Source organism: Alexandromys fortis, unplaced genomic scaffold (assembly GCF_014885135.2).
Source record: "Alexandromys fortis isolate MF-2015 unplaced genomic scaffold, M_Fortis_MF-2015_v1.1 scaffold_112, whole genome shotgun sequence".
In the NCBI taxonomy this organism is placed as follows: Eukaryota; Metazoa; Chordata; class Mammalia; order Rodentia; family Cricetidae; genus Alexandromys; species Alexandromys fortis.
Genome location: NW_026068013.1, coordinates 432,451 through 446,102, shown reverse-complemented (window position 1 = coordinate 446,102; position 13,652 = coordinate 432,451). Strand labels below are relative to the sequence as shown.

Genomic DNA, 13,652 nt, shown 5'->3' with positions numbered 1-13,652 from the left:
ATTAAAGGCATGCGCCACCACCGCCCGGCTGAGTCTTTAGTCTTAACACTACTTTCATTGTGTCCCAGAAATTTGGTTATGTTGTGTGGTCATTTTTACTGAATTTTAGGAAGTCTTTCATTTCTTCCTTTGTTTCTTCCTTGACCCATTGATGATTTAGGTGAGCATTGTTTAATTTCTATGTGTTTGTGGGCTTTTTGGAATTAGTGTTGCTGTTGAATTCTAATTTTAAGCTATGGTGATCTGATAAGATACATGGGGTTATTCCATTTTTTAACATATCTGTTCAGGCCGGGCGGCCTTTAATCCCAGCACTCGGGAGGCAGAGGCAGGCGGATCTCTGTGAGTTCGAGGCCAGCCTGGTCTACAAGAGCCAGTTCCAGGACAGGAACCAAAAGCTACAGAGAAACCCTGTCTCGAAAAACCAAAAAAAAAAAAAAAATCTGTTCCGGTTTGCTGAACCTCTTATGTGGTCAATTTTTGAGATGGTTCCATGAGGTGTGCTGAGAAGAAGGTATATTCTTTTATGTTTGGATGAAATGTTGAAGTTGCAGTGTGTTTCTTATATGCTGCAGAAGGATGGATTCTGTTTTCGTATCCAATCCGTTAACCCATGTCTATTTATGTTAAGGGATAACAATTACCAGTGATTGCCAATTCCTGTTATTTTAGTTTTTATTATTGGTGATGTTTGTGTGTGTGTGTGTGTGTGTGTGTGTGTTTTCCTTCTTTGGGATTTGCTGCTATGAGGTCATTTATTGTCTGTGTTTTTGTGAATGTAGCTAACTTCCTTGCTTGGTTTGGAGTTTTCCTTCTAGTACTTTGTGTAGGCCTGCTTTTGTAGCTAGGTATTGGTTAAATCTGGTTCTGTCATGGAATATCTTGTTTTGTCCTTCTATGGTGATTTAAAGTTTGTGGTCTGGGCTGGCATCCATAGTCTCTTAATGTCTGCATATTATGACTTGACCAGGACCTCCTGACTTTCGTTGTTTCCATTGAGAAGTCAGGTGTAATTCTGATAGATCTGCCTTTATTTGTTCCCTGACCTTTTCCCTTTCCAGCTCTTAATATTCTTTCTTCTGTATGTTTTGATTATTATGTGACGAAGGGTACTCTTTTACTTTATTTTTATGATCCAGTCTATTTGATGTTCTGTAAGCTGCTTCTTGTATTTTTATGAAAACCTAAGATATGCATATCTTTCTTTAGGTTGAGGAAGTTTTCTTCTTTGATCTTGTTGAATATATTTTATGTGCCTTTGCGCTGGAGTTCTTCTATCCCTGCCATTCTTAGGTTTGGTCTTTTCATGGTGTCCCATATTTCCTGGATTTTGTGTGTTAAGGTTTTGTTAGATTCCTTTTTGTTTTTTGACTAATACGTTGATTTCCTCTATTGTATCTGCAGCACTTGAGATTCTCTCTTCCATATCTTGTATTCTGCTGTTTGTTTATGCTTGCATTTGTGGTTCCTGATCATTTTCTCATAATTTCTGTTTCTATAATTCTCTTGCTTTGTTTTTTTTATTGTCTCTATTTTGGTTTTTAAGTCTTTAATCATTTAACCTTTTACCTGTTTGATTGCTTTTTCTTGTTTTTCTTTAAGGAATTTGTTGATTTCCAATTTTTTGTCTTTTCCTCCATTTCTTTGAGTGAAATTTTCGTTTCCTCTTTAAGGGCCTCAAACATTCTCCTAAAGTTATTTTTTAGGTCATTTTCTTCTGCTTCATCTATATTTGGTTGTTCAAGTCTTGTGGTTATAGGGCTACTAGTTTTTATTGGTGTGGTGTTGCGTGTGTTCTTACATTGTCTGTCTTTTCCTCTGATTGGTATATTTGGGGCTCTCTGTGTTTCTGGTGATCAGTATTCCAGGTACCAGTGGATCCAAGGCTCAGATCGTTACTTCTTGTGTACAGTCAGGGCCATGGTTCTAGTCACCCTGGAGGTCACTACGTGTTCCTGGAGGTCGCTTAATGGTCCCTGTGGTCACTCTGCAATACTGGAAATCATTAGGGCCTGTTCCTAGTGGGAGGTTGCTGGTTTGAGCGTGCTCCAGTGGAGGTTGCTGGCTCAGGCCTGCTCCCTCCTTGGTTGCTCCCTTGTACTTACTCACGTGGGGGTCACTGGTTCAAACTTGCTCTGGCAGAGGTTGCCGGCTCAAGCCTGCTCTATAATGGGCATATTTAAAAGCCAGAGATTCAATTATTGTTTGTCTAGCTTCTGAATTTGGTATCATTCTCTTTACTGCAGATGGCAGTCTTTGTAAGGAATCTGTAAAGGTTTTCTCTTGGGCCCTGTATGACTTTAGTAAATGACTCGATTTCTTTCCTATTTTTCCAATTTTGTCCCAAGCATTCCAAGCTCTTCCATGGCACAAATCATCTAAGGCCTGTATCTTAGCATTCAAATTATCCAACTTTTTTAGCGATAAAACAAATGATAAAGCTGATAATGTGTACATTTGAGATTACACAAATCCCATCTAAATTAGATATCCTCATTTGTTCCATTTTTAAACTCGCTAGCATATTATCGTACAGAGACCCAAATCCCTCCATTGTAATGGTTTCTCTCTCTCTCTCTCTCTCTTTCTTTCTTTCTTTCTTTCTTTCTTTCTTTCTTTCTTTCTTTCTTTCTTTCTTTCTTTTCTTTTTTGGTTTTTCGAGACAGGGTTTCTCTGTGGCTTTGGAGCCTGTCCTGGCACTAGCTCTGTAGACCAGGCTGGTCTCGAACTCACAGAGATCCGCCTGCCTCTGCCTCCCGAGTGCTGGGATTAAAGGCGTGTGCCACCACCACCCGGCCTCCCATTTTTTAATGTGTGAAGAAAGTCTTTTAACTAATTAATTCCTCTGTTTAAGAATCCCCAATTGTCTTCCCAAATCTACCGATGATGTTGATGAAGATGTGAGATTTATTGCTGCTGTGTAGAACAGTAAAAGCCTGAATTATTTCAAGGCAGCTCCTTGGTTTGGTAGCAGCCTGAGAATGGGGTTCAGGGAGAGCCCGCTACCTATGGTAGAGAAAGAGAGAGAGCCAGCTGCCTGAAAAAACGGGCAAAGGGGATTTTCGAGGTCTGGGGCAGCCAGTGTAGGGCAGGTGAGTCCTGTGGTGTTTGGAGCCCAAGTGCTTCTGGAGTTTGGGTGGCAGCTGGAGACTGTTTCAGACAGGCTACAACAGGAAAATCCCGAACTCACTCAGAGGCTTTGGGGGAGAAAGAAAAGAAAGCCTAGCCAGGTGGGGCTGGAACCCCATATGCAGCTCCAGCCTGTCCTGGTGGCTACAAAGCCACAGGCAAACAGCTTTATCTGAATTCATACCCCAAACGTTGAACGCCCATTGTAGCACGTTTATTAAAAACCCAGAGGTAGGTATTGGGGTTCAACCTGAAGACCAGAAAAGCAAAGTACTCGCCTGTATGAATGTTCAGACCAAAAAAGAGGGTAACTTCCTGTATCATCCCACCTTATATTTTTACTTCAGTGCTGGGATGGGCATGCATCACCATCGCCTGCCCTCTGGCTAGCTAATGTGGTACTGGGATTAAAGAGGTGTGCTACAGATTAATAGAAATTTAAGATACAAGAGCTAGGTAGGAATATGCCTAAGCCATTGGCCAAGCAGCGTTATAAATAGTTTCTGTGTGATTATTCAAGTATGGGTGGCCAGGAAACGAAAGTTCAGTCTCCAATTACATCCTATGTTTGTTTGACCCATGTTGTGGAATATTTAACTATGTAAAATTGTGTTACATTTGTTTATGCTACGGAATAATACTTTAACTGTGTAAAGGTGTGTTGTGTTTGTTTCTGCTGCCTTTGGTAATGATGTAGAGTTGTTTTACATTGGTTTATGCCGTGTTTGTTTAATTATATAATGATATGCTGCTGTTTCGTCTTGCCTGCCTAAGGCACCTGATTGGTCTAATAAAAAGCTGAAGATCCAATAGTAAAGGAAGGAAAGGAAAGGAAGAGAAAGATATGTGCTACTGGCCTGTATGACTGACTAGTGTGACTGTTTTTGCATTCTGGGCTTCAGGCAAGCTTTATTTATTAAAATATAGATGAATATCACTATGGTTAGGTGACCTACCCAGACTTGCCCTAATACAGACACTTAAGGATTAACTAACACAGGTTAGGTCTCCAAGATAGCACCAATGTTCTAGTGTAAGTAGCCTACCTTAGGGCTTGCAGAGGTGGCTCAAGGTTACTAGCACTTGTTCCTCTCGCAGAGATTCACAATCATCTGTAATTCCAGTTCCAGGGGAATCCAACAACCTCTGAGTGTACCAGGCACACTGTGGTGCACAGATATACATGCAAGCAAAACATACACAAAATAAAAATGGAGCTTTTAAAAAACAGCTCACCCCATTCTTTTGCCAACAATACAATTAATTAAAACCCAGAAATTAGGCTTACTTTTTAAAAATACACCCTGCTTTATTAACTCTTTAGACATGAAGGGTATCCTTATGTGTGGCTGTCTGTGCACTCTGTGGCAGCACCAGAGACAAGGGTGGTGCTGTGATCTAATTAGACTGCACACCAGAGTAGGCTATTCAGAAATAGAAATAAGAAATAACCAGTATAGATAACAAAAAATTATTAAGTGGAAGCTATGAACCCATGGAGAATAAATAAGGAAGTTTAGAAGATGTCTAAAAGTGAAAAGAACTCATGGCTTCCTTTATCACAAGCAGACAATTTCCTATCCCTACCACATACACTGTGAGGAAGCAAATGCTAGGGCCCAGCCAGACAAACCTGGAATCCCAGCACTTGGGACGCTGGGACAAAAGGGTTGGGAGTTTGAGGCCAGCCTGGGCTACATGGTAGATTATCGTGTAGAAGAACACACGAGCATAGTTCGTGTGCAGCATTGAGACTGAACTGCAGTTCGTGCTGGGCGAGAGGGCACAGCATCCTTGAAGCCTTAGGATTGCTCTCCCCAGCAAGAGGGGTAAGGAACACTGGGAGTTTTTTAGACTTTAGAATAGGCCTAGCAAAAGTGAAGACACACTGGGGTGGGTATATTCTTTTTACCCTCAGATAAGTGAAGTTGACTTTGTGAGAGAAGGGTCTCCTTGGCTGGTAGTACTGAGGGTGTGGCTGAAATTTGGTTTGGGGCATAGTGAGCATGGAACCTTTTCATGACTGAAAGCCAGCAGAAAAAGCTGCTCAGGTCCTCTGTGTACCAGGCTCTGGCACAAGGACACCAGCCAAAACGTTATCATAAGCATTGTCTGGATGCCCTCGGACTCGCTGCCTGAGTGAATAAGAAGACACTGTGGAGCCAGCTCATCCTAAACAGTCTTAAGTCCTGCACAAACGAAATTTCAGGTGATCAAGATATATGGCAAAATTAGAACTTCACATTAATACCTCTGAAGGATTGATAAATTGCTGCCATGTGGAACTTCTAAGGAAAGAACGAATCATTAAAACACATTTAGGATTTGTTTCTGCTGCATCCTATGAACGTTGTTTAGATTCTGTTTTAAACAAATTATTTTTAAAAAACCAATTGACAGATACTATAAACACCATAAGGAACTGATGGGTTTGAGCAGTGTAATCATGTTTTTGTTGTTATTTTAGTGTTTATGTGTTTCAGATATGTGTTTTGAAATGTTAGTGTGATTTTTTCATATCTGAGGGCTGACGAAATGGATCAGTGGGTAGGTAAAAGCTGCCACGGAAGCCTGAAGAACCCGAGTGAGGCCGGGAGGCCTTGCACTGCACCTGTAGTCTTGGTGCTCTGCTGTAAGGTTGGGGGTGGAGACAGGAGACTCAGCTGATGCTTATGAGCCATCTGATGTTTGCAGTGCACAGTAAGAAACTGCTCCATGGTTGTCAGTGTGATACAAGCTTAAGTCATCTGCGAGGAGGGAACCTCAGTTGAGAAAATGCCTCCAGAAATAGGATTGTAGGCAGGCCTGTAGAGCATTTTCTTATTTAGTAATTGATGGGAAAGAGCCCAGCCTGCTGTGGCTGGTGTGATCCGTAGGCTGGTGGTTCTGGGGTCTGCCAGTAAGGCCGAGCAAGTCAGGAAGCACCCCTTCCTGTGATCTCTAGCTCCTGCCTCCTGGTTCCTGTCCTGTTTGAGTTCCTGTCCTGACTTCCTTTGAAGATGAACTATGAGGTGTGAGGTGAAAGAGGAGTACCCTTGGCTAATACAGAGATCCTGCCTCAAAAATAAGGCAGAATGAGAGAACTGACTTGAGCTGTGCACACACAGGGTCATGCTGTTTGTCTGAAAATAGGGAAGATAGAGGTGCAACAAGTTTAGCTGTTATGGGTTGATAACTTGGGGGTTGGTGAGGGACAGACACATGAAGCTCGCTGTATTATTTCTGTTTCTACATGCTTATGGAAATTCTTTTTAAAGATCCAAAGTATAGTCTTGGATGCCTAGAAATATGCGTCTCAGTATGCGTCATGATTTGTGAAGTCACAGTAGAAGGTGTCCGTGACAGTGGGGAATGATTCTCTCTTCCAAAATACACGTATGCGGCAAGTGGCTTGGGAAGTAAGTTTACTAACTTGAGTCCTCTGCAGAAGTAAGTCTAAACTAAGTAAATGTAAATGAAAAAATTACGAAGGGAGGGGGGATACAGAAAATCTGGGTTGGGGTAGAAGTATAGAAACAAGGGAAAGAATAAAAATAAAATTGATAAACCACTGTGTAGTCTAACAGATGGCTCAGGTCTTGCTGAAATCTGGCTCACACAGAGAATGATCTTGATTTTCCCCTTCCAATGTTCTTGTTCCATATCACCATACTGCTGACATCTTAGAGGACCTAGGTAGACGAAAGAGAAGGTAGGGTTCCTGTTTCGAGTTTTATACCAATAGCTAGAGTGTCTCCCTTGGTGGATAAGTAATTCTTAACTGCTCTTCACACTTGTTTATTGGTCCTGTTCTGCTCCTGTGGTGGTTTAGTACTCTTCTGGTGGCTTTGACCTGCTCATCCCTGTGGGGAATGGCTTGAGAGAATGACTGTGGTGGGAATGAGAGACTGCATCTCTCCTGCAGGCCTTCTCCCTCCCTCTTTTATTCAGTCTGGCCACCCAGTTTGTGAGTTGATGCCACCTATGTTCATCATGGTTCCTCCCTCATTAGCTAAGCCTATCTGGAAGCATCCTCACAGAGAATACTAGAGGCATGTCTTCCAGATTATTCTAGGACCCATCAACTTGACAGATGACTTAACTACCACAGGGATTGAACCCTGGGCCTTTCACAGACAGGCATGTATGTGTTAATGCCATTCAGCTAGATCCATAACCCGTCAAGATTCATAACTGTACACTGGGAATGCCAGGTTTGCTCACAAAAGAGGGCAGGATGGATGTACAAGGACCTTACCCTGGAAGCTAGTAGCTAAAGAGTGATTTAATTCTGCTTTCTTTTTAATGTCCTTGTAAAGCATCAGGCATGCTGCCCCTGATGTTGTTGGGAAGTGTTTCTTGTTATACTCTTAAAGAGATGCTGTCAGGTTGATACAAGATGGCCAAGGCAAGAGGCTTTGGGTGGTAAATGCACTGCCTCTGAACCTGGTGAGCTGAGTTTGATCCCTGGAACTCACATTGTGGAAGAGACAAGAGTCTTTTGCAAGTTGTCTTCTGACTTTTACAGGCCCACAGTGGCACACCCAGAGATAAGTATGTGAACAAAACGGGTTCCTCTAGAAGACAAACCAGTCCAAATGGATTATATGGGTTCAGTGACAAAAGTTGACTTTCTGGGTGGTATGTCCGGGTTATGGTCATGTTAATGAAACCTACCTACATGCAGACTTATTTGGAAGGGGTCACGCGGGGTCACTGAATTTATATCCTTTATAAAAAGTCTTCAGCCTTGTTTTTAATGGTTGTACATGCATGTTCATGCATGCACGCAGATTGTGTGTGGACGTCAGAGGACAACTTTTTGGCATCAGTTCTCTTCCCATCTTACTTTTGAGACTGTCTTCTCCCTGCGTACCGTAGATTAGCCGACCCTCAAGGAGTTTCCTGGGGGTTCTCCTCCTCTGCCTCTTGTCTCAACTGCTGGGATTACAGATGTGTGCCATTACATTCTGTTTTATATGTGGTAAATACCTTTATCTGCCAAGCACCTCAGTGTCCCCTCTTACTGTATTTGCACAGCTTGCCACTCTGGTGGCATATGCTTTGATTCCTATTCTCTGATGCTATACAAGTTCCATTTGCCTTAGGGCTTCTGTAACATTTGTGACGGCAGCAGTGAGTCACAACCATCATTCTTGCGGTGGCTCCTAAGGGATGTCTGGCTGATCATCTGTGTTTTTGCTTGCATACCTAAGTTGTTTGCTAGTTTTTTTCAGGACATGTCTCTGTTTCATTTCAGCCATGAACCAGAGAATCACTCAGAGCGCTCCAGTGAAACAGCCGCCACCCTTGGCTCCCCAGAGCCCTCAGGGAAGCGTCCTGGGTGGGGGCAACTCCAACCAGCAGCAGCAGATGCAACTGCAGCAGCTGCAGATGGAGAAGGAGAGACTGCGCTTGAAGCAGCAAGAATTACTGCGGCAGGTGAGGCCACAGGTTAGAGTCCAGCCTTTCTCTTTCACTCTTTGCATTCTCACACAAGAGTCTCTGCTTTTATCTTATTTTTTGTTAAGGGAATGTTGGCTTTATGAAAGTAGGGTCTGTCTGGCCTGTCCTTGTCCTCTTCCTTGACTGACCTTACCCCGCACTTGGAAGGCCAGTACAGAAATATCATGAGTTCAAGACCAGCCTGAGCTTCATGAGACCCTATGTCAAAGCAAACAAAAAATAAAAACACATGAAAATTATCTGTTCGGGCCATAGTCATTGCAGTTTGAACAGAAATCAAAGGAAGCCGAGATGCTTGTCGCAAGGGCATATGCTGCAGACGCCGTCCCCCGGAGAAAGACAATTTGTACCTTAAATGAATTCTTGGTAGAGAGTATACCAGTGTGACATTTTCTTTAATGACATGTTTCAGCATTGCTAAAGCAAAGAATTTCCTTTAAGACAGATTACAGTGATCCCTGAGTTTAGACTCCGCGTGTCTTTTGGTGTGTTGTTTTCATGTGGAGGGGCAGGAGGACCTGATGGCGAGGAGCTTGAGACCCTTCCCTTCAGAACACACTGTTGGTGTTCAGGCTGAGTAAGAAATTTCTGAAAACAAGTTTGGGGCCGAGGTGTAGTCCAGAAGGAGCATTTGCCTAGCATGTGTGAGTTCCTGGGCTCACAGAATCCTCAGCCCCACCCAACCATTTTGTTTGTTGTGTTTCTTCAAGTGTTTAAGATATTGTTGATAGTGGGGAATTGGTCTTTGGCTAAGCAATAGATCTTTTCCAATTTGTATATCAACTCTTTGAATAGATGGTAACATAGTACAGTAGCCAAGAGTGTACAAAAGGAGAATCTTCTTTATCTGGATTCTCTAGTTTTGGTTGTAAAATAACCAACTGTCTTGTTTACACCCCCCCCCCCCAAGATGTTGCAAACACAAAATTGTTTCTGCTCTTCCCAAGCTGCCTTTTCCAAATCAGAGGTACTGTGCACTTTTATAATCAGTTTTACATTATATACAGTAAGCTGAATCATGGAATCTCAGACAGACTCATCCTTAATGCTGGTCCTCCTTTATAAGGTGTCCCTGTGATCCAGATGTGACCTGCAAAGTTTATGCCAATGGATGGTGGGAGAATGGTCTTGTAAAACCATTTGTAACAGATGCACAGGGGAAGCATCCTAATGCAGGGGGCGCCCTATTCACTCCCTCATGGGAGAAAGGAAGGGTACAATTGTACAAAAGACCGAGAACAAAGTAGCATAGCAAGGATTTCAGTGTGTGGATGTTAGAAGAAATAAAAAATAAAGCCTAGTGTGTTATCTGTTGTGACCAAGTACTAACTGGGCAAAGTAAATGCAAGTTTCAATTTTACATGCATGTGGGCTACCAAAAATTAAGAAACTTTCATAATAAGAAGCTCACTTAATTTATAATGTCAATGTTTTCTCGTTTTTACATTAATTTTTAAAGTAAAAAATGTTCTGTTGTCGCTCTGCTGTGTTACATCAGTTAGCCTGGTTTTCTTGGTGGGCCAGTTCTGCTGCTTCTAAAGAATTTTTCTAACTGTTCTTGGGTGGTGGGTCCTGAACAGAATGGCCCCCTTCTTTGGGTGACCTTTGCTACTTTTCTTTGCTACCTACTATTGCCTCGTGTTGAAGGGACAGATCTCTTTTCTGATGCTAATGGACTATTTTGTTTAGCAGCCTGTGGACATCCTAAGGCCTCTGTGAACTTGTGTCTTATCACTGAAACATTGAAAGTTGTCTCTTCCCGCTTCCTCTAACACAGAAGCAAAGAGCCTACCTGACTGTTACTAAATTTTGCCTTTGTCTTGGTGCCAAGTCTTGCTGTCTGTCTTCAGTGCTGCGACTGTGAGGGCCAGTCTGTTCTGTGGTGACTTCATTGGCTCCTGTCCTCCTTAGCCTGCTGTTCTTGGGTAGCTTGGGAATTCTGTGCTATGGTGAGATGTCTGGATACAGTTTATACACAGCCTACACAGCCAAACCATGTGGCTTACAGTAATTTTTATCCGTCTTATTTTTTACTCTTAGGCAATACGGAATATCAATCCCAGCACAGCAAATGCTCCAAAATGTCAGGTAGGCTCTTATATGATGTTCTAGCATTGGGGGAAAAGATAACTAAATTAGGAAAGAGAGACACCGTTCCTGGCCCTGTCCTCTCTAGAGATGAGCCAGAGTGAATATGTTTGAATCATCTTTCTCCCAGGAGACTTAGCATTGCTTTTCCAAGGGACTGAGGACTGTCTGCCCGTGCCAATCCTCCCAGGGTGTGTGTATGTGTGGCTTTGGAGACTCTCAGGACTTCCTAGTTAGTGCGCACACAGTATGTGTCGGTAGTCATTCTGCCAGCCTCCAAATGTGTATAATTTTTGTTTGAGCGGCTTAAAATAAATTTTTGTTTATCTCTTTTTCCTAACGTTTTAAAAGAATCGTAAATTGAGCTAGCAAAGAAAGTTGTTAGTTTATATACTTGCAGGCTGTTCTTGGAAATCACAATGAATGAAAGTTTTTCTCAGTGGCCCTTCTGAAGGAAGGCATTGTAAATGCTGAAGCTCTCAGAGGAAATTGAGCTCTGCCCAGTTGGTGTTTCAGGTCTCTTTCTCCACGGGGAGGCCCAGGGCAGTCACAGAAGAACCCAGTATTGACATGGCTGCTCTTCTGCCTGACAGACTCCTATGTCGGCCATGGGAATAGTTGTTTTCTAGAAACCGAAGTGGATCATGCATATTTCTGCTTTATAATTCTCAAGTTAATTAGTAGCTAGAGGGTCCATGTACCTCTCTTAGGTGAGCAGAAGCAGCCATGAAAAATGCTCCCTAACTTTCTTCCTTTGCTCCACCCTCACCTAGCTTTGCTTTGAGGAGTCACTGTATTATATAACTCAGACTGGCTTCGGCTTTTTCTGTGGCTCCCCTGCCTCAGCCTCCCGAGTGCTAGGATTGCTGCCACACTGCAGCCAAGCATCTCTGGCTAATAAACAAAGGGTAGTGTTTGGGTTGGCTGTAGAGGCAGGGGCTACCAGAACGATACTCTGCCAGGGAATTCCTCGGCGATGACGTCAGATATCATCCTCAGAGACCAGTTAACTTTGTAAGAAAATAAACTCTAACTTTTTTTCTTTCTTTCTTTCTTTCTTTCTTTCTTTCTTTCTTTCTTTCTTTCTTTCTTTCTTTCTTCCAATTTTTGAGTCAGGCTGGCCTTGCTTCCAAATGCTAGGATTAAAGGTGTCACACTTGGTCTGAACTCTGTTCTCTATCTCATAAATGCCTTCATTAAAAAAAAAAAAAACCCAAGTAAGAGAGTGAAAAAATATTTAAGAGATAATTTTTGGAAATGCCACTACACATATTAAAGATTTAAAATACAGGTTTTGTGGGCATGGTTGTATAGACCTCCTGTACTTGGGAGGTGAAGACAGGGGGATCAGACCTTAGGGCCTACCTTGGCTACATAGCAAGTTGGAGACCAGCTTATAGTTAGATGAGACCCTTCCTGAAAACAAAATGATTGGCTGCGTATGTTTTAGTTGTCAAAATACTGTTGATTGTGAATTTGTCAATCTGTTTATTTGATTGAGGTGGTGTAGTCTGTGGGATTGAAACATTCGTGTTTCTCTCTTGTCCTACACATTTTTGCCAGACCTTAAGATATCATGTAGGGAAGAGAATATTGACTTTTCCCAATTAGCATAAGGGGTTTGGCTATTACTTGTCTAACAAAGCCAGAACAGTGAAGGAAAGCACAGTCTGTTTATTCAATCAGTGTATTTCTTGACCCAGCAGCCCAGGGAAAACAGTTCACACTGCAGTTCAGTGAGCACTAGGAGAAGGATAAAGTTCTGTGCTGATAAACCAGAAGTTCTTCTGGTACAGCCCCCTCAGATCAGGACGACTCCTGGGGTGAGGTCTCAGGCCTTCTCTGGGGCTTAGAGACCACTTTCCTTGAAGAATTGGGGGGGGGGGCGGTGTAATGCTTCTGGACTTCATGGTTTGTGTTGCGGAGAAAGTTCTGTTTGCCTTGACCATGGGCAGGAGAGAGTCAGAAAGGGACATGGCCTCCGAGGCCCTTCTTCTGAGTTTCAGAGCACTCAGCTTGCCAAAGCATCCTACTGCAGTATCAGGGAAGGCTTGGTTTTGAGGGTTGTGTGTTTGTTTTTCACTGTTTCTCTGTGTTGGCCTGGCTGCCCTAAAACTCTGTAGATGGGGTCTCCAGAGATCTACTTGCCTTTGCCTCCCAAGTGCTGGGGTTAAAGGTGTGTGTTGCCATACCTGGCAGGAAAGACCTTAAATGAAGGTGACTTCCCAGGAGGTATAGGAGAGGATCGAACCAGCTATGTCAGCCAGACGGTGCTCACTAGTCTACGAGGACGTGGGAAAGGAAGGTGCCAGACTTGCAAACTTCACAGCTGTTGCTTGGTTTGCCCTTCCTCACCATGTGAATGGAGAAGTAGCTGTGGCTCCTTCACAGTTGATAGCACCTTGTATACCAGGGTGTCAGCAGGCCCCAGACTCTAGAATGTGTATTGGTGGCTTCTGTTTTGTTTTGAAACAGGATTTTAACTATGTAGGTCTCCCTGTCTTGGAACTGCCTGCTTTGACCAGGTTGGCCTCGAACTAGAAGTCTTTCGGGTTCTGTCTTCTGAGTTGTGGCATTGCAAGTATGTACCTACCAGCACTGTCAGCATTTTTAAGTTGCTAAAGTCAAAAACTTTTTGCAGTACTTTTGATGAGGTTAACAAATCATGTCTGTATTTGGGGTTCTGTGGCATCTGTACTTATGTCCCTGTGGGTTAATGAAAACCCTCAAGGCATGTAGTGTGAATCATACTGAAAGAAAGATTTTCAAGGCATTTTTAGATCTTCGTAATTAAATATGGAACTCGTCACATAATTTATTACAGTGTGTTTACAGGATTCAGGGAAATTATCCTTACATAGAGCTTAAGTTTTCATTTCCACAACCCAGAAGAAGCTGTAGCTCTGTCAACATCTCTGCTCTGAGTATGTGCAGTCTAGCTTGTGCCGCCAGGCCCTTCAGTGATGCAAAAACATCATCTTCTGGGAGGA

The 13,652-nt window shown here is 42.8% G+C and overlaps 1 protein-coding gene across 8 annotated transcripts in view; it reads left to right on the top strand.

Annotated features, from left to right (window-relative positions):
* Positions 1 to 13,652, top strand: part of Yap1 (Yes1 associated transcriptional regulator) — an 86,285-nt gene that overhangs the window by 59,148 nt on the left and 13,485 nt on the right. For 2 of the 8 annotated variants that reach the window (XM_050162177.1, XM_050162178.1), the window contains exons 5-6: positions 8,369 to 8,562; positions 10,615 to 10,662. In XM_050162177.1, coding sequence (XP_050018134.1) covers positions 8,369 to 8,562; positions 10,615 to 10,662 — 242 coding nt within the window. The remainder of the gene's footprint in view (positions 1 to 8,368; positions 8,563 to 10,614; positions 10,663 to 13,652) is intronic. The other 6 variants (XM_050162179.1, XM_050162180.1, XM_050162181.1 and 3 more) reach the window with 3 other exon arrangements.